Genomic DNA, 25,474 nt, shown 5'->3' on the forward strand with positions numbered 1-25,474 from the left:
GCTAACGCTGTCACAATATCACGACCAATAAAGTCAGCAAGTTCAATTCTTTTTTTACAGCCAATTCATGCCGTGGAGGTGTATCTAATGAAAGTGAGTGATCGAGTCACCTTCACCCGCCCACGTGTCTGTGCCAGATGACATTCGGTGAAGTCCTGCAGTCACGTTGAAATGAGCCAAGGCAATCGTGTGATCGGTGATGTCATTCGGGTTTGACAGTCCAGGGCTTGTTGCTCTCGGCTACCAGAGACGAGTAAACGATAGAAGCACTCTCCGTAAAAATGCAGTGCCAAGCCAGGGCCAAAGGTCACGAGTTTAATAATGAGCGCGCACCGCAAGTTATTCTTCGACCCAACGCGCACCGATTGCCCAGACGCAAATGAGCGCACGCTGCAGTGGGCATGTACGTACCAGTTCCTCGTCGTCGTCGTCGTCGCGTGAGCAAATCCAGCTGAGATGATGGGCAGGAGGCCTCGAGGTATGACCTTCTCACACAAAGAGCTGTAGTTTTCATTCTGGCAGAATCTCCGAAATGAACTGGGCATAGTTAACCTTATCAGAGGTTCTTTTTGTGGCTTTTTTAAAATAAATAAAAAATCTCAGATTAGTTAATTGTGCAACAGGCTCCTTAATGGTGTTTAGAATACAGGTACATGAACTTTTGCGAACGATTTATTTGTAATATAAAAAAGGTGCGATGATGCGTTCTGACACTTTTTGTTCAGCAGAAGTATGTCGCAATGTTCCGTGTGGTTCTGGGGAACAGAATACTGTGGATGGCATCACAGTGCCAGTGTCAATCCTCAGAAATTATAAAAACTAAAAAGTCACGTCTATTCTTTTTACAAGATACAAAAAAACACTTCAATATTTTTTTCCCAACATCAATTCCTCTTTGATTAGCACTGATTAGTGATCAGTGTAACTTAATTTTCTTCGTACATCATTTACACTCTTTAATTATTATTTTAAAAAATCGAAAATTAACATTTTAAATGCACACTTTGGTTCATTTTACAAAAATAAGCAGCTAATCGTTGCTGCTGGTAAATGCTGGGTATTACCACCATCAGCAGCCACGGTTAATCCACATTGGATAAAGGCCTCCCCCATCATGTATGTTGTTCACGGGGGGTTATTTGACCATGCTTCATAATGTTGGCCAGTGGTGTTTGTTTGACTATATTTCACCATGCTGTTTAGTGCAGGTTCTTGAAGGGGGGGGGGCAGGACTGGTTCAGTTATCACAAAAACACTGCGGCATTTTCCTTGTATGCCACCCAGGTGACTCCTATTTGCTGTACCGTACTTTCGCCTCAATGTCTATGCTCCCCTTCTTCGCCAAGCCTACCCAGACGAGTCAGGCGAAGCATAGTAAAATAACCCGCGACAACCCAAAGCCGCACGGCATGAGGATATCTTCCGGCAGTGGTGGATTACAAAAAGTATTAAGTACATATACGTGTATTTTATACGTACTGTATATTGAACAACGTAGAGTATACGATTTGTAACTAGAATTTAGAATACTTGAACTGACCAAAAACCCAATAAGCTCGTGTTTCTTTCACTTTTGAATCTGCATTCTCCCTAGGCTAACTTTTTTGTTATCATCCATTTTGGTCGCAGCATTAATTTGACTCCAAGTGGGTTTAGAATATTCCATGAATGCTTTGAGACTCCTCAACTTGGTCATTTTCGATTTAAATCTTTCGTGACTGCAGGGATTCATCTTCTTGGTTCTTTCGGTAAAGTCACGTAGAAGGGAAGTAATAAAATAATAAAAATAAAACATAATAAAATAATTCTCACGACGTTTCGGCCACAATGCAAGCAGCCGTCATCAGATGCTGTCTCCCCGACAGACCTGGTCTTCATCTGAGGACGGCTGCTTGCGTTGTGGCCGAAACGTCGTGAGAATTATTTTATTATGTTTTATTTTTATTATTTTATTACTTCCCTTCTACGTGACTTTACCGAAAGAACCAAGAAGATTGGTCATTTTCACCGCTTTTATGCCAACGCAAAGAAGGGACCTCGCCATGGGACCCGCGTGCATCCGGGACCGACAATCGCCTGCGCTGAACCCTCGTGAGCAGCAGGCGGAGCTCAAAGCAAAGCAGCCGACTTCCCAGCGTCGGCAGCCGTCGGTTGAACTTTTTAATGGGGGCCCAGGGCTGTTATAGTTTATGGGGGGGCGCTCTTAATGTATGTGTGTGAACTCCCTTCGCACCGCACGTAGCCCGACCGCGCTAATCGGAGGTGCTAACCGTCCAATCGCTCTCCTCCTCCTCCTCCTGTTTTGCCACCAGCCGTTGCCAAATACTTTACCGAATTGTTGTTCACCTCGGTTATTTGCTCTCGTTTTCAAGCGTGATTTTTTTTCCTATGAATTGTAAAGCTAAAGGAGAGGTTAAGTGGACAACGCCCATTTTTATTTTGGCACGTATCGAATTGTAACGCCCAAAGTTACGCGATGAATCTATCCACCAAACTGAATCGAGGGAGTCATCATAGTGCAATAGTTTTTGCATTTCAACGATTATAAATGAGCGTGTGTATTTTTTGTGGCGGGAGGGCACTAAGCTGGCGAGGTCCCGGGCTACACGGCCAATGCCTTTATTACACACACAGGGCACCTCCCGATGAGCACGGTCGGCTACGTACGGTGCAAAACAAGTTCAACATACACAGAGGGCAGCATCAAGTGGCTTGCTGTCAGGCTGCAATTCGGGCTTTTGAAATGAGCACGGTCGATGCAATGACTGTGAACCAAAACGAGTGCCTCATGTAAATTCACAACGAATAGACTTCTCCAAAGCGACAGAGGCCATGAAATGTAGCCCCCTACCTGGCTGCAATTCGGCTGCTTTGACACTTGATAGTTGTACAGAATCACGTCCAGATTTTGAGGCACTGCTGCTTCTGTGCTCGTGCACAGCTGCCAGGCTGCTATTGGTTTACCGCACATTTGGGATGTGCTTGACTTTATAAACTGCATGAAGAATATGGCTCAAGGCCAAATCACCCAGGATGTACCCCCGATCTCATCAAATTTCAGTAGGTCTAAGCAGGGTTGAGTTGAGATAGTGTTTGAACGGGTGACTAACGTGCAAAACCAGGGTGTTTGTTGTAGGTTGCGGGGCAGCAGAGGGCAGTGCAACCAAATTCACAGTTGTACTGTACGTCTGTGCTCCCCACATCCTATGCTCACCACCTTCACCAACCCAGGGCGGTGAGGTATGGTCAAACTACCTCTAACAACCGGCGTGGTGTAGGGAGGATCTCATCCATTGACAGAAATAGACCGCACATCTACGTGCTGCACATGAGGAATAAAGGTTACTGCATGAGGCTGCGGCCATCGCCAGTGGTGGGAGGCAGGGAGGTGCTCCAGCGTGTCTCGTGATGCGAGACGAAAAATAATGTATATACGTCAGCAGCGTAAGAAATACTGCCAGTGGCTTTCCCGGCGCTGATTTAGAGAAGACACGGCAATGAGATATACGGTTCACAAATTTACTTGACCAATGCGAGCTCACTGTGGACCTATTCTATCAAAATGTCAAGCCATCTTGAAGGTTCAAAATTCAGGTCAGAGGGGAGCGAGTGGTGGCATGTGATTTTCCAGGTCACTTAATACATTTCATTGCTAAAGTGCTGACATTTAGAACATATATATATTCACTTGTATTTATGTTAAGATAAACTTCAGAGCTAAAAAATAGTTAAAAGCTAAAAGATGAACGATACGTTTGTCCTTTTTCATGTTCAAATTGATTTACAGGGATAGCTTCTCCGTAAAAAGGAGTGAAAAGTGGGGAATGCAAAAAGGTGAAAATGGTTTGCATTATAATACAATACAACTCCTCTTATCCATAGTTATGTAAGGGATACATCGCTGATCCTATGATCCCCAAATGTAGTCCTTATGCATGAAAGAATTGTGGAGAATAGGAAGCCGTTCTGCAAATACAGGATGCCAAAATCCTCAATCAGGTAAAATAGGAGTGATAGGGTTCTAGATAAGAGGAGTTCTGTATCTAAATACAGACACATAAAAGTGTTATTTTATAATTATGTGAAACATGAAAAGCATGTAAAAATATTAAAAGCAATCGATGTGAATGCCATGTGTCCCTTTCAACATTTACGATTTATCACACAAATGCAATTACTCTTGGCAAACGCTGACATTTATTTACATTAACGCATCATGAATCAAGGTAAACACATATTAAAGCTGCTCTTTTAAGAAATATAAATTAACAGTGCTTTAACACAGAATGCTAATATTTGTATAAAAATTCCATCCCAAGCACAGGATCAAATTAACATGATTATGGTACATTTTCATACCAGTATTTGAGTGTATCATCACTGCAGTTTGAAAGATTATAGATTTTTACAAATTTGAGTGATTATAGGGACTTAATCAAATCCAAGTGATCAAATCAAAATTATTCAGAAATATTGCATTGGCGGTACAATTTTTTAAGTGTGACATCTTGCCTTAATGCCCTGTGTACTCACTCCGTTGTACGTATGTATGTTGAGCTTCTTTCGCACCACATGTAGCCAACCATAGACTAAACACAAATCAGTTCATTAGATTGAAAAGTGCATAGCTCCAGTGGCTTCCTAATATCGGAAGGAAGAGCATTCCAGACGGCCACAGAAGCGCAAATAGGGGTTGTTAAAGTATAGCCTCGAGCGTGTGCGGCGACTGTAGCCCATGGTGCTAAGGAGATGAATCCTTGCATCGTGGCAGCACCGGCGTGCCGACGTGCAGCATGCTGCCCTGCGCGGGGAGGCGGCTCTGCATCAGACAAATCCCAAACTCCATCTGCGGCACAAAATCAGCGCACGGACTCAACCTCGGCAACAACGCACCCAGAGGTCAACGGCACGCAAGTGACAGCGGACTATCACAGCAATGCCAAATAGCAATGCCGTAATGGCAACAACGAAATCAATTTGTGACCTTTCAAAAGCTTTAAGTTACCAAGAGACGAGATTGGCACGTGAAGGTGCTGGGTGTGGATTGTTGCATCGTGCGAGAGAGATGGTGACCAGATTGGGCGAAGCCTTCATCCAGCAGTGGATTAATCACGGTTGATGGTGACTAAGATCGGTTAATATTTCACAGTTGACGTTCTAATGTTAATGTGTGTACAGTATACTGTGCTTTTTATGAAGAGGAATCGGATGGAGCTTGAGCGTTTGGGAAGCCACTATTTGCATAACCAGTGAAGCAATAATAATTCATATAAATTTGCTCATTTATTCTTGAAGTGAAACCCCTACGTTTGTATTTATTTTCCCACCGTAATTATTCTAGGGGGTGTAAACTTGTCCATGCTTCGACATCGAGAAAGGTTATTAAACGTGGTCAAGTGGGAAATTAGAATTACGCATATTAGTGATGCTCTCTGGTGAACAATGGATCAAGGAATTGGTCTATATCACTTGACAACGTGCAATCCATGGCCACTTAAATCTATAATGCTCGAATAAAGATGTGAAATTCAGCTGCAGTAGAAAGGCCAGGGGTCTCGTCAGTGCCCTGGGAGGTGCTCTTACTCATATTTAATTAAATGAAAAAAATAAATTACGTCTTTATAAGGTTAACCAAAGTCACTTTAACAATGAATTTATGCAATCCACTTTAAAACTGGTATAAGAGATCGAAACAGCATACTTGTCATCTGAATAAAAAAAATACTATTCATGTGTTTAATATCGAAGGTTACATTTCTATCGTAAATTGACTACAGCAGTAAGAGCATAAATTATCATAAATTTTACGGAATATATCAAGTGTGTGCATGCATTGCATTCTACGTTTGCACGTGATTTTAATATATATTAAGCAAATACAAGATGAAGCACACATTCCAGGAATTGTGGCAATATAAACACGTCAATAGTGTTACGAATAGTTTTTGTTTAACCAGGATTTTTTTTAATCCTGAGATCTAATTTCTCAGGGGAACCTGTTTTCAGTTCACGCCAAACATAACCAAATAATGAAACGCAACACAAATATATAATTAATTTTTGTTTACAAAATATGCTATGAAATGTAAACATTTACAAACTTCAAAAAAAACAGAGCATGAAAATAACTAATGCAGCGAGATACCTGGTGGGTACATTTTGAAGCTGATTCCATCTGTTTCAGTTTGAGATCTAAGCAATTGATACGAGAAACATCTGTGGCCTAAAGACAAACCTACTAAAGGGATATTCTTTGGGTCTCTCGGTAAAGTCACTAAAGGGAGTCTTCAGCATGAGAGATTTATCTGACTTGAAAGCCTGGGAAGATGTGTTTTAAATATGTTTGATGCAAGTAAAAATAAACACGTACAAACATTTATTAATGCACCAACAGCTAAATGCAAAGATAACCTGATTTCCAAGTTCAACCTCCTTTCCAAGAAGAAGCCAGATTCACACATTAAAAAGTTAGACGTTGACAAGAATACTAGTCTAATTTCCGACAGCCTAAAATCGGTTCTAGCTAAGGGGTTGAATTTCGCAGTCACCCCTAAACACATCCCAGTTGATGATATCATTGCCTGGGTCGATGTAGCCCTTTAAGAGTTTGGGACGCATAACTGCAGACGTGGAAAAATAATAAATCGCTGCAATCCTTAAAATAAGACAACTATCAGCAACATCCATAAAGATGAGCGTTTTGAGCTTTCTACATTAAAAAAGAGGGATGACATCGTCATCCTCTCAGCCGACAAGGGCAATGCCACGGTCATCATGGACATAACCACATACAATAACAAAATTCAGGACCTACTTAATGATGGTAGCTATACAAAAATTTAAAGAGATCCCACCAACAGCCTCGTTACAAAAACCAACAATATCATCACTGATTCGACATCTTTAATCGAACCATCCAAGCGGTTTTCCTTAAAACCCTCTGCTGTTAGACCACCCAGATTGTATGGCTTACCAAAAATCCATAAAGAAGGTACACCCCTTCGTCCTATCATCTCCACCATTGACTCGCCCACCTACAAACTGGCTCGATTTCTGTCTGAGACCTTACAACCATTCACTGGTAAGACCACCGCAGCTGTACTTAACTGAGCTCACTTGGTATCGTTAATTAAGGACATCCCACTATCTGCAGGTGATTTGCTCGTTAGTTTCGATGTAGTCTCTTTGTTTACCAAAGTTACTGTGCCTGACACCATTGCAATCATTGAGGATTTGGTCCAAAGACTGAATGCTGATGTACCAGCCCTGGTGAGACACTGCCTCACCAACACTTACTTCACCTGGAATGGAACATTCTACAAACAAATTGAAGGTACCCCAATGGGTTATCCCTTATCTCTGATTGTCGCCAATGTTTTCATGGAAAATTTTGAGACAGATGCCATCCAGCCATCCACTCTACGTCCGTCCCTGTGGAAGAGGTACGTAGATGACACGTTTGTCATCTGGCCACATGGCCAACCAGCTCTGAACCAATTCTTCAACCACATCAATTCCATACATCCACCCATCAAATTCATCATGGAGGTGGAAAAGTATGGCAAGCTACCATTCTTAGATGTTTTAATCAAAAAGAGACCAGATGGCTCAATGGGACACTGTCTACAGGAAAGCCACCCATACGGATGCCTACCTAAAACCTAACTTCCACCACCATCCATCCCAGAATAATTCCCTCATCAAAACTCTACACCATAGAGCTCGATGTACTTCTGACCATCATCACCTAGCCAGTGAACTGGCACACAGCCACCAAGCTCTCAAGATGAATGGATATTCGGACTACACAATCCATAAAGCTATCACCCCAACCATTGGGAAAGAACCATCTGAGGACCCAATCAAAACCATCACCTTGCCATACATAACAGGGGTCACCAAAAATATTTCCAAAATCATGAGCAAACACAAGATCCAGGTTAGATTTAACACAGTACGTAAAATTCGCGATCTGATTCCATCTGTGAAGGATGTGATCCCTGACATGCAATACCCCGGCGTCTACAAACTAAGCTGTGTCTTCGGCAGTAGTTACATTGGGGAAACTAAGCAACATGTCTCGGACCGTGTTCGTGAACATAAGGCAGATCTGAAACATGGTAGGACCAATACCTCGGCCGTGGCTGATCATTGTTTTAATGCGGTTGGCTCACACGAAATGTATTTCTCTAAGACGAAGGTACTTTGCAAACACACTGGCTATCAACAAAGATTTGTTCATAAAGCCATCCATATATACAGACATAGACACATAAACACAATTTCAACCGAGAAGATGGGTACAAACTCAGCAATCACTGGAAGGACGTTATCAACCAGTTAAAGTCATAACTGGCTGTAATGTTTCCATTTTAGACCTGGCAGCCCTTTAATTGGTGGAAGCCCACCACCAGGACCATTACTGCCCACTCCCTTAATTGGTGGAAGCCCAGCACCAGCACCATCACGACCAACAACTGCCATCACCTCTCACAGCAACTTCCCTTACATTAACATTAGCTACCCCGCCCATGCTGCTGACACTTGGGCTACGCCCATTTTTATAAACAGTTTGCCTTTAGAGGCTAACCCCCTTTTCCTGATGACAACCGCTTGTGTTGCGATCAAAACTTTGTAGTTTTTTTGTTATTTTATTTGAACCTATCTACGTGACTTTACCGAAAGACCCAAAGAAAATACACCAACACCTCCTCATAATTAAATGTGAGGCATTTTTTTTCTTCCCAAAATGGTAAACTGTGACCAAGCACAGCCTTTGTATGAATGTACAGCACAGAAACAATGCCTTTCTCTATGCGATGGGGCAATACATTGTGAGCCACAACTGTTTTGTTGCCAGAATAAAGGGGAAAACCTATTCTTATATTTTGACACTGGCAAAGGAGGTCCCATGAGGTTGACATGGGTTTATGACATTCAACGGCACACTTAAACAAGAATGCGTGCACCCTTTAATTACCTTGCGAGGGCCCTCGCCTGCTCGGATGTATCATTCATATGGGTTACTGGACCCAGGTGCATTGTCGCTGCTGTTCCTAAGGAAATACAGTGGAGCCATTTTCTATTACCCTCCTGAATGTCCGGCACACCTGAATTTTGCTCCTGGTCTTCCACAAATTGTGCTTTCTGTTTTCCCGCACTTCTGGCTGCTTGAGCACAAGCCGAATTGAGGGTGAGCAACATTACTCCAGCTCCAGCTTCCATTGTCACCACCGTGGGTGCTCTTGTGCCAATGGTACCTCCATAGGAGGACGCACTTCATTGGCCGCACATCAGGAAGAAGAGTGGATACCAGAGGTGGGACAAAGTCATTGTTATGCAAGTCCAAGTCGAGTCTGAAGTCATCAAATTCATGACTCGAGTCTGACTCGAGTCCAAGTCACATGACTCGAGTCCACACCTCAGAGGTGGGGCAAAGTCATTGTTATGCAAGTCCAAGTCGAGTCTGAAGTCATCAAATTCATGACTCGAGTCTGACTCGAGTCCAAGTCACATGACTCGAGTCCACACCTCAGAGGTGGGACAAAGTCATTGTTATGCAAGTCCAAGTCGAGTCTGAAGTCATCAAATTCATGACTCGAGTCTGACTCGAGTCCAAGTCACATGACTCGAGTCCACACCTCAGAGGTGGGACAAAGTCATTGTTATGCAAGTCCAAGTCGAGTCTGAAGTCATCAAATTCATGACTCGAGTCTGACTCGAGTCCAAGTCACATGACTCGAGTCTGACTCGAGTCCAAGTCACATGACTCGAGTCCACACCTCAGAGGTGGGACAAAGTCATTGTTATGCAAGTCCAAGTCGAGTCTGAAGTCATCAAATTCATGACTCGAGTCTGACTCGAGTCCAAGTCACATGACTCGAGTCCACACCTCAGAGGTGGGACAAAGTCATTGTTATGCAAGTCCAAGTCGAGTCTGAAGTCATCAAATTCACGACTCGAGTCTGACTCGAGTCCAAGTCACATGACTCGAGTCCACACCTCAGAGGTGGGACAAAGTCATTGTTATGCAAGTCCAAGTCGAGTCTGAAGTCATCAAATTCACGACTCGAGTCTGACTCGAGTCCAAGTCACATGACTCGAGTCCACACCTCAGAGGTGGGACAAAGTCATTGTTATGCAAGTCCAAGTCGAGTCTGAAGTCATCAAATTCACGACTCGAGTCTGACTCGAGTCCAAGTCACATGACTCGAGTCCACACCTCAGAGGTGGGACAAAGTCATTGTTATGCAAGTCCAAGTCGAGTCTGAAGTCATCAAATTCATGACTCGAGTCTGACTCGAGTCCAAGTCACATGACTCGAGTCCACACCTCAGAGGTGGGACAAAGTCATTGTTATGCAAGTCCAAGTCGAGTCTGAAGTCATCAAATTCATGACTCGAGTCTGACTCGAGTCCAAGTCACATGACTCGAGTCCACACCTCAGAGGTGGGACAAAGTCATTGTTATGCAAGTCCAAGTCGAGTCTGAAGTCATCAAATTCATGACTCGAGTCTGACTCGAGTCCAAGTCACATGACTCGAGTCCACACCTCAGAGGTGGGACAAAGTCATTGTTATGCAAGTCCAAGTCGAGTCTGAAGTCATCAAATTCATGACTCGAGTCTGACTCGAGTCCAAGTCACATGACTCGAGTCCACACCTCAGAGGTGGGACAAAGTCATTGTTATGCAAGTCCAAGTCGAGTCTGAAGTCATCAAATTCATGACTCGAGTCTGACTCGAGTCCAAGTCACATGACTCGAGTCCACACCTCAGAGGTGGGACAAAGTCATTGTTATGCAAGTCCAAGTCGAGTCTGAAGTCATCAAATTCATGACTCGAGTCTGACTCGAGTCCAAGTCACATGACTCGAGTCCACACCTCAGAGGTGGGACAAAGTCATTGTTATGCAAGTCCAAGTCGAGTCTGAAGTCATCAAATTCACGACTCGAGTCTGACTCGAGTCCAAGTCACATGACTCGAGTCCACACCTCAGAGGTGGGACAAAGTCATTGTTATGCAAGTCCAAGTCGAGTCTGAAGTCATCAAATTCACGACTCGAGTCTGACTCGAGTCCAAGTCACATGACTCGAGTCCACACCTCAGAGGTGGGACAAAGTCATTGTTATGCAAGTCCAAGTCGAGTCTGAAGTCATCAAATTCACGACTCGAGTCTGACTCGAGTCCAAGTCACATGACTCGAGTCCACACCTCAGAGGTGGGACAAAGTCATTGTTATGCAAGTCCAAGTCGAGTCTGAAGTCATCAAATTCATGACTCGAGTCTGACTCGAGTCCAAGTCACATGACTCGAGTCCACACCTCAGAGGTGGGACAAAGTCATTGTTATGCAAGTCCAAGTCGAGTCTGAAGTCATCAAATTCATGACTCGAGTCTGACTCGAGTCCAAGTCACATGACTCGAGTCCACACCTCAGAGGTGGGACAAAGTCATTGTTATGCAAGTCCAAGTCGAGTCTGAAGTCATCAAATTCATGACTCGAGTCTGACTCGAGTCCAAGTCACATGACTCGAGTCCACACCTCAGAGGTGGGACAAAGTCATTGTTATGCAAGTCCAAGTCGAGTCTGAAGTCATCAAATTCATGACTCGAGTCTGACTCGAGTCCAAGTCACATGACTCGAGTCCACACCTCTGGTGGATACCCCGTAGCGATGTGTGGCATTGTTCGATTGGCACATCGAGCCGAGTCTGTGTGCCTATCCCAGCTGTTGACAGCCATTCATTATGTGGGACCATGTGGCAGAGAGGGCTTTGTTAAATCTTTCCACCATGCTGTCTGCCAGGGGATGGTATGGCGTCGTCCAATTTTTTTTTTTTGTCACGAGTACATCACATACAGTAACTTTTCAGTTGTGTCATCGGATGGGTACAAGAGGAAACATGCTAAAACGATTCCCCAGCCAATGGAAAAACCTGAGCTGTCTGTCAGGACATCCTGGTATGAGTCAGGCTTGTGAGAGGTATAAAAGCCCTGCATTCGACCTTTAAATAAAAAAACCACCCTCACTAAATTATGCATAGAATAATGCATAGGATACATTTTCTCTATCATAATAATACGCCATAATGGCTTCCCTAGGTCTCATGTGAAAGTATCTTGGGGGAGTCGCTGTTGCTAATATTTGAAACGTTTAAACTATTAACCGCAGAATAACATTTAAATGTATGAATTTAAATAATGCAGAAACGGGAGCTCGTACTTTAACAACCTACAAATAAATTGGATCTCAAGTGCCCTGGACAGTAACCAAAATTTTGGCTGATGTATTTTGAGAGGCTGTCATATCCTCATCCCCACCAGGAACCACAGTACAGGAGCGCTGTTGGGTGACATAATCCTAAAAATAATGAATGAATAACAAGTAACTAGCAGTCTGGGTGGTGTTGGCTGCCGTTAAGTGGGGTATGTTCGAGCATTTATCCTAGGGTCAAAATAATTTACCTTGGCGATATTAGACCAGTGGTTGGAACAGGGGTGCTCGCATGTGGATGTAAGTGCAGATGCCTCTGACGTCATGTAATCCATATCACTTAAAAAGTACTATTTGTATTATAATTACGGACCATGGAATAGCTTTTTTTCTATAGGCAATCTAATGATCCACGTGGCCCTAAAGGGCTGTGCAGACTCCACCTGAAGACGGAGGCTTGTGTTGCCTCCGAAACGTCGTGATTTTTATTTTATTTTTATTTTACTTTTATTAATTTTTATTTTTTACCTACGTGACTTTACCGAAAAAACCTAAGAATACGAATGGCTGGCTTATGTGGATTCAGTTTTTCAATTTTAACACAGGCGGTACCTTAAAAACAGGAAGGTGTAAAATCTACACCTGGTTTAGTGCGAGAAACGTACAAACCCAGACTCCTACACTTCCACTGGCAACGTGATGTAAAATATCAAGCAGACAGCGCTGGGTGGTGGGTTACCTTCTTGCGGTGCTGGCTGGCCAGTGTGCGCAGAGGCTCATGGCAGCGCTCTGCTGTCTGCTGGTCAATGCAGATCATCTGGCAGCGGCTGCAGCCACCTGTCACCTGTCCCAGGGAACATGGAGCACAAGTCATACAGTTAGGAACAATGTTCCACACTGCCCACCAGGGATTATTTGTCTGTCTGTCGTGCATAAATATATATAAAATATAAACAGCTCTTTGATTGGTGGAGACCTACTGCCGGGTACGGAGAGGGGAGGTGCCTAAGGAAGGAAGGTCATGGGAGGGGCCTAAGGAAGGGGGGAGTCAGGAGAGGGGCCTGAAGGGGGGGGGGGTCAGAGGAGCGGCCTAAGAGAGGGGGGGTCGGGAGAGGGGCCTAAGGATATGGGGGGGGGGGGGTCAGGGGAGGGGCCTAAGGATATGGGGGGCGGTCAGGGGAGGGGGGTTCAGGGGAGGGGCCTAAGGGAGGGGGGAGTAAGGGGAGGAGCTTAAGCAAGGGGGAGGGGCCGATAGTTAAGGGGGCTGGCTACTGGCTGGCTGCCTCGCTACCTCAAGTCAAGTTATCTATTATACAGGTAGGAACAACAGGTTCCACACTGCCTACCAGGGATTATTTGTCTGTCTGTCGTGCATATTTGTCTGTCGTGCACGAATGCGCTGTCCAACCAAGTTCCTACCTGCCCACTCCGAAGGAACGTGTTTAATTAGTGGGCACGCTGGGCCCCAGCTTACACTGTTTACGGAGAATTACCCCTCAGGCCTAGACGAGGTTCGCTTGTGTCAACGCCAAGTGGAATTTGTCCCCTTGCCTGTGTGGGCATTAGGCGATGCTCATCTCTATTGGTGATACCGAGCCATCTGTGGAAATTCCACAATCCTAAAGTGGGGATCAGTCTATCCACATAATGAGTAAGTGGGTACAGGGTGGTGCTCATCTCCATTGATGGTTCCAAGCCAGGAGTGTACATTCTATATTTCTAAGGTGTGGACCAGTGTAATCGTAGCATGACCACTGTTTACTTACAAAATAATGCTACTGAGTTTATTGCCCTGAGAGAAATGCAATGATAGATTCAGTGAAAAGATGGCTAGGGTTTATACTCTGTCTGATTGTCATACAGGGTATACCATGTTATGCATACTACATACAGACAGGGATACAAAATAAGGTAATATTTAGATGTGATTTTTTTGTATTCATAATCTGTTTTATGCCACTGAGAGCTTTAGTTCTAAAACATGTTTAAATCTGTCATGACTATCTCGCATTTAAAAAAGACCCAAGACTTCACTTTGCTTGAGATTTAATGTATAATGTTATATTGTAACTAATGCACTCTTCACCACTTTGTCCCATAAGGATGCGAGATTTCAGCTTTCAAAGCTTCAGGCATTTTATTCAACTCCAGCAATTTATGAGCAGGGTGAACTGTGGGTTGCTTTAACTGTTGCCACTGCAGGGCTCAGAGTGGATGTACTTCACTTTTACAGCACACGTAAATATTACAAATAACATACGGTTTAACAGGCCAAGAAGACAACTATTACTTTGTGACCAATATAATTGAGAGCTTATTTGCTCGTCACTCCATTGTGGTTGAAACTGAAGATTTAGAACTGTATTTTTAGTCATGGCTCGGCTAAGGCTTGGCTCTGGCTAAAGTGAGCCAGCTCAAAGCCACACGTGACTTGAGCCAACTCTAATGAGCATGGTCCCAGCCATGCTCAGTATTCCCTTGAGCTGAGCCAAGCCATCGCTGAGCCACTCACGTGTATTTGAAAACAACTGAGCAGCTCCAGCCTGAGCCGATCCATCTTGGACGCAAAACCAGAGCCGACGTGCGTTACTGACGCGACCCTTCATGTCTCTCTGCTCAAACAAGCGATGGGGCAATGTTCATCTCCATTCCCAACCCTGAGCCAGTGGTGGAGATTCCACACTCTGGTAATGGGAGCTTATCTCTCCATAAGATGGCCCCCGTTGATTTTCCACAAACTGGTACCAATTTTATTGGTACCCAAAAGATAACCTGAGTAATCCCCCAGCAGAATATGGGCTTGCGACCTTCCGATTGTGAGTCAAGTGCACTCAGCATAGCTCCACCGAGCCGGATGGCTTAAACTCGGCAATAACAACAATGGAAAAGGTGCTCCCACCAACATCAATGACAAAATGTATAAATACAATTTTACTAATTTGGCTGACAATAAGCATACAAAAGATGTGTATGTATATATGCTGCAAAGAATACACAACTATTTAAAACGCTTTTAAATTCGGAGCATTTTGTAATTATCAACAGTCTCAACAACACGGATAAAAGCGCAAATTCAAAATGCTGTGTCATTTATAATTTATTTTAATAGGAAGCCCTTTTGACGCGCATCGCTCGGAGTTTATTTCCTCTTTCTTATACTCCCCATTACATTAGTATGCAGACAGCAGAGACGCATGATTGCTTTCAATGAGGTCACATGTGATTGGTATCCCAGCCAATTTGGAGAAAAACATCAGCATTCATAGAGCTTATTAGGCCTAAAAGTTGTTGCTATCTGCAAGAGCCTCACAATTTCCAGCCTGCGCAGCAGATCCGTGGAGGTTGCTTTTTTTTTGTGTGCCATGCGACATGATGCTCGTGAAACGTACGGGGACCTATCGATAATAAAGTTGCACCGGTAATAAAGTTGGTACTTCTCAATAAGAGAGCGTCAGCAGTGCTGCCAAAATGAACTCTTGAGGGCAAAGGCCATGTTCATGATATTATGTTCAACCACCCAAATGCATTGCAATGTTACAGAACTCCGGTAAGGGACATGCATGCAAACAGCCCTAGTGATGAAAAATGTGTGAACCCGCGCATGGTAATATAACTGCTAAGGTGACAATGCAATGCACTTTGAGGAAAGCGATCGTTGTGGGCAAGACCAAAATATAAGCTGAACTATGTTCTGTCTCCATTTTTTCTTAATCCGTCAGCCTATTGGCTGTCCAGACCAATATCAAGCAGCAACTATAAACATGCGTTTAGAGTATTTGGCTGCTATAAATGTAAACATTATAAGCCACTTTGTCGAGCTATCATTTGTGGCCAGGTCGCGTCTGAAAAGAGCAAAATAGCTCAGTGGGTTTTACCTGGTAAAATAAAAACAACTTTTATAGTGATAATTGTTTTTTACCCTTTTATCTGGCAACAAAACTGACACCTTTTTTACAAGGAGTCATGTTTGCACAGACCACAATACCTGCAGTCGTAATGCAAACAAAAGAAAACATAACTCTGATAATGCCTTTTGGCGTCATCTGGTCCAACACCATGTGAGACTAGGCTCTAAGGAAAGCTGTCTCGGGTATGGACCAATCAACTTCAAGGACAGTGCATACATTATCAGAGTTATGTTTTTTGTTTGCATTACGAATGCAGGTATTGTGGTCTATGCAAACATGACTCCTTGTAAAAATGTGTCAGTTTTGTTGCCAGATAGAAGGGTAAAAAAACAATTATCATATTTTTCTACTGGCAAATGAGGTTCCAATGGTGTAAACTTTTATAGTTTTAGCATCCACTTAAGAAAGCAAACGGGACCATTTTTGACCTTCTGGATGTCACTAGCAGAGTCAGGCTTGTTAAACAGATGCTGTTAGATTACCAGATGTTATTGGCAAGGGCGCTCCATGAAAAAACACTGGGCAAGGGCATCTCACTTACCCCGGTTTAATTGTTGAGTGAAAGTGCAGCGCCCCCATCCTTATGGTTTCTAATAAAGGCTACTGCAAACACAGGTCTAAGCTTCTAAAATAAGTCTCCTGTTTTCGAAGTTAATTTTGTAATAGATTTTTAAAGAGTTAAATGAACCGTTTTTATAGGTGCCATAAAAATAACTATGAATATAAATTTTTTAGCCAATGAAACCGGTGAAATTCTGCAAATGTATGCTACTGTACAGTATGGCAGATTTTTTTTTTACATTTTTATATCGGGATTAATGAACTTGTTCTAAGTTCATATATATATGTGACTTTTGTATATGTTTATATATAATTTATAGATTGTTTGTATCATTTATAAGCAATAAATATGTGTACTGTGATACAATTTCAAGTACACTTCATAAAAAATCATCACTCTGAAAATGTACGGTTCATCTCAACAAAAACACTTGCGAAACCAAATCGAGGTAGCACTGACTCCATTAAATAATGCAAAGACCTCAAGGCCTACCGAATCAATGTGAATTAAATTAGGACTCGTATTTTCCATAAGCCTTGCAAAATATTAAGAGATATGAATGGATTATTTCAAAGGAACACGTCACTGACTGTTCTGATTTAAAAAGAAAACTGTAGATATATTTGATACAGGATATGGTTCCGTTGACTCGACGATACACATTGCACCGTTTTGTACGGTATCTTGACATGTGGTTGAATTTAAACACTCTGTAAATCTCAATTGTAATTGCACACAGTGGGGGAGGAGGGGTAGGATAGCGTTTAGCGTACTGGGCTGAAAAACCACTGCGGTGTAAACAGCAGCAGCATTGGGGAGACAAACGCAGCCGGGCAGTGGTACTGACCACTGACCTCTTTGTGTGCAGTGTTGGCTGTAATAAAAATAGGTGCTCGCTAATAATAGCACTTGCTCTAACAGCCTGTGTTGGCTTACACACGGGATCTTAATGTACACAAGTGCCGAAGAACAATCTCCAAAGCACTCCCAAGTGCTGGCAATTTCACCTGGTGAGGTTTAGGGACGGGCAATACAGCCGTGAGTTAAGGTGTTGTTTGCTGTTATGCGTAGGGACAGACAAAAGCACAAGGTCTAGCGGTGGGACGCGGCAGATGGTGCTTTGATGCATAAATGAGAGAGAAGTAGCTCCAAGTGAGAGGGGCAGAGTGGAGGCGGGACGGGATCGCATCGTGTCACCGAGTGCCGCCACCATCACCTTCACGGCACCACTACCACCTTCACGACCCGAGTGGTCAAGGACTTTTGCTGATATATGTAAGGGGCCGTCCATAAATGACGTCACGCCATTTTGGACGATTTTGACCCCCCCCCCCCTTCTTCGTCACACGATGTCACAAAAAGTCAGACCCCCCCCTCAAATATGACGTCACAAGGCTCTGTCCCCCCCCCAAAAATAAAACATGCTTCAAATCGCTTTAAACTATTGCCATTGTAGTGCGTATTTAATGTGGCGCTGCACTCTGATGTTGTAGGAGAAAACATTAAAAGTCTATTCAATTAAGTAGAACGTGTTGTCTATATTTATTTAAAGTTGCGCATTTTGATGTGACGTTGCATTTCTCAAACCCCCCCCCCCTTCGTCACACATCGTCACAAATGTCTGACCCCCCCCCCCCCCCCAGGTGCGTGACATCATTTATGGACGGCCCCTAATACATATAAGCATGTGCACACAATAAATATCTGGATTAACCTGCAGCTTTACAAACTGAAGGAGTACCATACTCCAGAAAGATACGAAAACTAATGTATTCCACACTCAGTAATCTGTCGTGGCCTCACATTCATGGTTGGGCCAGCCTAAGTCGCATGAAAGTCTCGGCAACGGGGTTCCTCCTCGCTGTCTAGCGAAAGGTGGGCACATTCAGATAACAACACTGTGTGCGAAGCGCAGGGAAATGTTCAAAGGCTATGTAGATGATGGATATATATATGCATGCGGTATATCAACGTCTTTGTATTACAGGACACACTCAACCTGTACTTTAAAGGAAACGTTTGAGGGCGCATCTAATAATCCGGTATGTATGCGAGTGGCCATTACGTATTTGTATACATTTAATGACACCGGGCACACGATGTTTTGGATGCGTCCTACTTTCCGGAGCGTTATAACCCGGGAAATACAACCACTGCACGAATGCGGTGCACGAGAAAGTTGTCGAGCGTTTTAGTTGACACAAATGGACACACTTAAATTGGTCCTCCTTAGAGTACCCCAAACTTGATCAATTATGTCCTGTGCCAACTCAACGTTTCAAGCAACATTAAAAATATGAATTCGTTGTTTGGTAGAGCACCCTTCACGCCAGGGCATCTCAGAGTGCCTTACACAACGACAAAAGCCATTGGAGCAGACAACTTTGAGACAAGTGGGTTAATTGTTTATGGTAAGTGACAAAATAATGGTGAATGCATTTTGTTACAAATTGGTGTCCTGTAACTACCTGTTCGTGTCCATAAACGTGCTGTGTGTCCACTTGAAATCCATTTGCATTTTAAGCACTCAACGCTGCTGCAGGCTCTGTCGTTAAAGTGCACTGCACATGTGTTGAGTAGTTCCGACGGACGTACTCGGAGACAGAGGTGAGTTAGGGGCTTCCGCCAGGGTTTATTAACACGTATCACTATCCCTGGTTCCCTCTTACCCCTTCTACTATCCCCGTTCCTCCAGTGACCCCGCTTACGTCACGGGGTCTCCCTTAAATAGCCTAGGAGGGGTGACGTCACGTGCACTGCCCAGCGCGTGCGATCCCACGTCCCGTGATGTCACCGCACTGGACAGCGCACACGACGCCACCACTCACCTCTACTCCTCTACACATGTACAGCCTATTTTGTCCAATCCACTGCTGGATAAGGGCCACTCCACGTGCTGTGGGCTGCGATCATGTTGCACTGCCCTGCCCACAACGCCTACCTGTCTTGCTTCCGGGTATATAATGAGCTCGGGTCACATTTTGGGCAATTTGGTCGCAGAAAAAGTGCACAGTAATGCACATGCAAGTGAGTTATGTGACTCTAGATTTGAAGCTTTCGTGACTGCAAGGATTCATACTCTTAGGTTTTTTCGGTAAAGTCACGTAGGTAATGCATCCGAAACATCGTGAATTAACTGAGTTACTTTCATTTATTATTATTTTTTTACCTACGTGACTTTGCCGAAAAAACCTAAGAGTATGAATTATGTGACTATTGTGAGGTTGAATAAAGTGGCTTTTTTCTTCTTCTTCTCCTGTCCTTGCAAGCATGATGTACGTAGCAAATTTATTTCTCCACATCTGTCTAAGCATGCTCATGGCGGGGGGAGTTTGATGGGGGTGGGGGGCTCTAGGAAGGCTGTGCTGCTGTGGTGGCCGGGTAACCGCGGCGCACGTCGAGACGCGGTGAGTGACTCGGAGATGCTCTCCGCCGGTTGAACGCGAGTGATGTTTCCACTCAAAAAGCCACAGGGTGCACATCGACAGCAGTCAAGGTGGGCGCAGGGGGTGGGGGGGGGGAGATTCTAAGCCCCCGCCCTGCTACACAACCCCAACACGAGCACACGTAATGATTTTAAACGGTAAGACGGCATCACTTAGATTGCCAGGTAATGAGCATTAACAGTAACACGGAGAGTCCCGTGCTGTCGTGACTGCTACCCGCTCGGATCATTACGCTTGCAGCCTGCAAGAAGCGTATGTTGCATCAGCTTTATTTTTCGCAGAGCAATCCCACACTTTTAATGACGTCGAGTGTGGAATTGTTTGCGCACGAGATGAACTTTTACTTAAAGGTACATTTGTACCTAATTGAAATGATATGGTGTGTGAGAAAAGTTGTGGTGATTTTGCGAAAAAAATACATGACACCATTGTAATTAACATTGATGTTCTTTCCAATGTCAACAGTAATAGCAAATCTTAATTTAAAGGACGGGAAAGAAGTAAAAAGAAAATACTGCTATCTTGTATGCATATGCAAGAGATGTTAGCATTTTATAAAAGTCTAGCGTAATAATAATTTACAGGGGACAAGACGCCTGCTTTTCCTGGTTATCTCATTATCACAGTGACAGTTTGAGAACTAATTTTGTCTCTCCATAGAAAGCACATCATTTGCGAAGTATTCATACACTCCATGCTGCCATGCCATTAAAAGGAAGCAATGTAGCATAGAATTCAAAATTATAGGTTTCCTGTTAATTTTTGCGGATCTGACGAACACAGTGAAGCACACACTGTGAGCTGTGGGTTCTTGAAGCCCACCACATCATTACAGGTGCCATCAAAGCACACTTGACAGCCTCTGCTACCACTAGGCTAAACATGTGACTACATAGCCCCCTCTTCATTCGATAAAAAAACCTCACAATGTCTCATTACTGCAGGCAGTTATCCTCCAGCCACAGACTTGCTATGGATGCTGTGAGAATATATTAATACCTGCCGTTTCCCATAATGCTGTGCAAACATACATCTGTTCATAGAGAAACTGAAAAAAATATCCATTAACTTATTTTCATTCTAAATCTGACACCATATCCTCGGTAAATATGCTCCTAACATGTTATTTTTAGCCAGTTAAAACATTAACTGTTCATGAAATGCCAATTTAAACTGCACATATTACAACGCTTGAATGAGCAGGTGCATGATCACGAAACACAGCTATATTGCCCTCCAGTGAGTCATATAAAATCATAGCAGGTGATATGAATACAAAAATAAAGATTTTGTTGTTGATGATAGTTTTACACTTGAGTATGAGAATATAAACACTATATTCTTTGGGTATTTCGGTAAAGTCACATAGATTCAAAGAAAATTAAAAAAACTACGACATTTCGATCGCAGCACAAGCGGTCGTCATCAGGAAAAGGGGGATTGGCTTCTAAAGACAAACTGCTTATCAAGGTTTGAAATGGGCATAGCCAAAATGTCACCAGTCAATACAAATGCAAGTGGTGGGCAGCGACCGCGGCGGTGGTGGGCTTTCCACCAATCAAAGGGCTGCCAGGCAAAAATTTGCATGTCAATGCAAGATCGCCGAGCATTCTCCTCCACGGTGAGCGTGCCAAGGTGGCTGTGTTAATTAAGATAAAATGTCTCGCTAACACGGCTATCTTGCACGCCATCCTCGAGACTGCTGCTTCACGATCCGCCATTAACATGCTAATCTCTCACATTAACATAGCCACCTTGGCCCGCTCGCCGTGGAGGATGCTCGGCCATCTTGCATTGACATGCAAATTTTTGCCTGGCAGCCAGAGGTCGCAAACGGGTTTTGATTCCTTACCCGTACCAGTACCCGGCCGCACCAGGGTCGCAAATGGGTACCCGTACCCGGCCGGGTACGGGTACCCGTTCCCTACCCGTACCCGCACCCTACCCGAAATGAGTGACAAACGGTTACTCACCAGTGACTCACGGCCTACCCGTACCCGTACCCGGCCGCACTAGGGTCGCAAACGGCTACCCGTACCCGTACCCGGCCGGGTACGGGTAGCCGGGTATCGGGTAGGGTACGGGTATCGGGTACCCGGTTGCGACCTCTGCTGGCAGCCCTTAGATTGGTGGAAAGCCCACCACCGCCGCGGTCGCTGCCCACCACTTGCTTTGGCTGCTGACATTTGGGCTATGCCCATTTCAAACCTTGATAAGCAGTTGTCTTTAGAAGCCAATCCCCCTTTTCCTGTTGACGACCGCTTGTGTTGCGATCGAAACGTCGTAGGTTTTTTTTGTTTTTTTGTTATTTTCTTTGAACCTATCTACGTGACTTTACTGAAAGACTCAAAGAATATGAATTCCTGCAGTCACGAAAGCTTTAAGTCAAGATTTAATATAAACACTACCAACAGTAAGAGGAATACTACTGGAATTTATGTACATATACGTCCCTTTGTTAATCCACTGCTTGATTAGGATCTCTCCACGCCGTGCTGTGGGTTGTGGGGGCTATTTTACCATACTTCACCCTGCTGGTCAGTGCAGGGTTGATGAAGGTGGACAGCATAGATGTGAAAGCAAAGAAGTTCAGTACAACAATTTACTTTGCTGCACTGTCCTCTGCTGTCCACCACAGTCCCGTCTGGATTTATATAAAAAAACAAATCTAAAAGCATCTTGAGACGCCTTACACGGCAAGCACATTCACAATAATCAGCATGCACCGAGATGAGGAATAAAAGATGCAACAAAAGTAAAACAAACACAAGTCAAGTAGATTTGAGCAGCTGCGAGACACAGAGCATGCAATAGGAATAGGTTTTTTCCCCTTTTTTCTGGCAACAAAACTGAAATATTTTTTACGAGGAACGATGTCTGCATTAACCACAATACTTGGTCAGAATGCAAACAAAAAACATACTCTGTATGTGGTTAATGCAGACATCATTCCTCGTAAAAAGGTTTCAGTTTTGTTGCCTGAAAAAAAGGGGAAAAACCTATTCTTATATTTTGGTACTGGCAAAGGAGGTCTCATGATACAGAGGATGCAAGGCTATCTCCTAGGTGGTGGAATACACAGCCCTAATCTTTTAACAAATGTTAAACTTTCAACAGAATGAGTATCTATAAAATCTGCTTTTTGTTTTGTGTATTCTGCTCTAGCTCTCACCCGCTGCGTGTATGAGAAAAGGCTGTGGCACCCCCATCACTTAACCCACCCCCCCTGAAAATGATTGCAGGCTGTTTGCATATCGTCAAGTAGAGCTCGCAAATTAAACGCCAGATACGGCTGTGTGTCTGAGCAGCCATTAAAACGTGTGGAACACAGCCATTACCACACCAAAAGAAATTTAAATAGGAGGGGGGAGCTGAGTCTTCAGCAGGGGTAACTCGCCCCCCCCCCACCAATTGCTATAGTGCTGTAACAAATGTAATTGGTGCTTTAAGGCATTGACAACGGAGCTCAAATAAAAAACGCGACATCCATGCGAACGCCCGCATAATCACCAAATAAGACAGGGCAGCTGGCTAAGAGGCAAAAGCGATCCCCGGTGCAAAACGCCACCGTGCAATGAAAATACAGGATGCAAAACCGAAAGGGGAAAGCCAGCATGCAAGCAGCAAGCACATGACACACGGAGGAGAAAAGGGTGAATGGACCTGAAAAATCAGGGCTCCGATGGTGACGGTTTCCCAGCAGTCCTCTTGATAAGGCTCGTCGCTTCTAACGACCAGGTTGGCTCGAAATCGATTCACCAGCGCCTCCATGTCAAGTGCTGGGGGTCCTGCCACCTCTCCCTGCCTGAACACGCACACACGCACACCTGTGTGTTTTCGTGTGTCTGGAGGGCACTCGCTAACAGCACCTACCCCAACAGCCCGTGAAGGCTATATGGGGGATCTCTGTCTTTGTGTGTGGGGTGGGAGTGGTGGTGCAGTCGTTAGCACAATGTGCTACAAACCCAGAAACCTGAATTTGATTCCAAACCATGGTCAAACTCAGTGGCGAGCAATTTCAGAGCTGGTCATGGGCTTCCCTTACATCGACTCAACATGACACACGATATTTCCGAGGTCCGTGGGTACGTATGGGTATGGCAGATTACAATAAATGTGGATTGTGGTATGTGTGGTTGTGGGGTTGTAGTGGTTAGCGCATTATGCTATGATCCTAGCAATTTGGGGCAATTATTTAATTATTTCATGTTATCATCATGTAAATGATCATTTAAATGATGATAACACAAAATATATGTTAACTCTAACCTTCAGGGTAATGGCATGAACAAAACTGTGCAACCAGTACACAATGACAGGGAAAGCATAACAATACAAATGAGATGGCAAATATAAGACCAAAGATATACTGGAATTAAACTCTGACCCTGAATCGGGACCATTCAAAGAATCGCTGGGTGGATGAACTGTGAAATCCCTTTGGTGTGATCAACATAACTGGGAAGACAAAGGTGGTCAGGTGTGTGTGGCCACACCATCCCCTTGCGTGCTTTGTTATCATTAAACTGGGGTTTTTGTCTTGTTTCCCGGTGTTCAAATTTCGATGCACAACTGCATATTTCCGACAAAACTTGCCTTGAATACTTGCCATAAATCATTAGTTATTGTGATTTTGGAAATACTGTCCATATACATTCAATATGCTATCCTTGTAATTAGCACGTGTTGGGCATGTGCAATAGTTCATTAACAAGAGGCTTAAGCATGGCGTCCAAACACGGAATTGAATTAAATCGTTAAAAAAGCATTAACACAGCCCCCCCCCACCCCCCGTGGTGCTCAATATGACACGTTCGTTTCTTTGCATGTCAAATTAATTTCCCCTTTTATTTTGCCAACTTTTAACGAACGCAACTTCCAAGACGTATTGCGGACAAAGGCTTGTTATTGATGTAACGCACGTATTTACAAGACCCCAGAATGGCACCTCTCGTGAACGTGGCAGAGTAGGTTCGCCACGCTGGTGCGATTCACCAGCAGGTACTGGGCTTCGTTGGCCAGAGAGAGGCTGGCCCCTGCCTCTGCACCGCCTCCCGCCTGCCTCTGGCCTATCACACACACACAACACGGCAGCAGAAAACATCAGTGCATCACTGCTGGTCCAATGCGATCGCGGTTTTCCGCTTAATATAAAGCTAAAGGGAAAAGTTGCAGGCTTGCAATGGTTTGCTCATGCCCATGCTGATGAAAGGGTCTTCACTAGATTGAGTTCTATAGAGCCCATCTAGAATGTGTGTGTACATATATCTAATACATATTGTATATTTACAGATCTACTATATAAATCAAACATCCAAAAATGTGTCATCTACTATGGTTACAA

At 44.0% G+C, this 25,474-nt stretch overlaps 1 protein-coding gene across 4 annotated transcripts in view; it reads right to left on the reverse strand.

Annotated features, from left to right (window-relative positions):
- Positions 1 to 4,178: 4,178 nt before the first annotated feature.
- The window catches only part of MOCOS (molybdenum cofactor sulfurase), a 58,314-nt gene continuing 37,018 nt past the window's right edge, over positions 4,179 to 25,474 (reverse strand). For 3 of the 4 annotated variants that reach the window (XM_061557433.1, XM_061557435.1, XM_061557434.1), the window contains 4 exons: positions 25,079 to 25,199; positions 23,794 to 23,935; positions 12,954 to 13,058; positions 4,179 to 4,846 (listed from right to left, as the gene is read on the reverse strand). In XM_061557433.1, the coding sequence (XP_061413417.1) occupies positions 4,742 to 4,846; positions 12,954 to 13,058; positions 23,794 to 23,935; positions 25,079 to 25,199 (473 nt within the window). In that variant the 3' untranslated portion in view covers positions 4,179 to 4,741. Of the gene's footprint in view, positions 4,847 to 12,953; positions 13,059 to 23,793; positions 23,936 to 25,052; positions 25,200 to 25,474 lie in introns of those variants that run through there. The other variant, XM_061557436.1, reaches the window with a different exon arrangement.

This window comes from Lethenteron reissneri, chromosome 23 (assembly GCF_015708825.2).
Source record: "Lethenteron reissneri isolate LAM-NWPU_2019-01 chromosome 23, ASM1570882v1, whole genome shotgun sequence".
Classification (NCBI taxonomy): Eukaryota; Metazoa; Chordata; class Hyperoartia; order Petromyzontiformes; family Petromyzontidae; genus Lethenteron; species Lethenteron reissneri.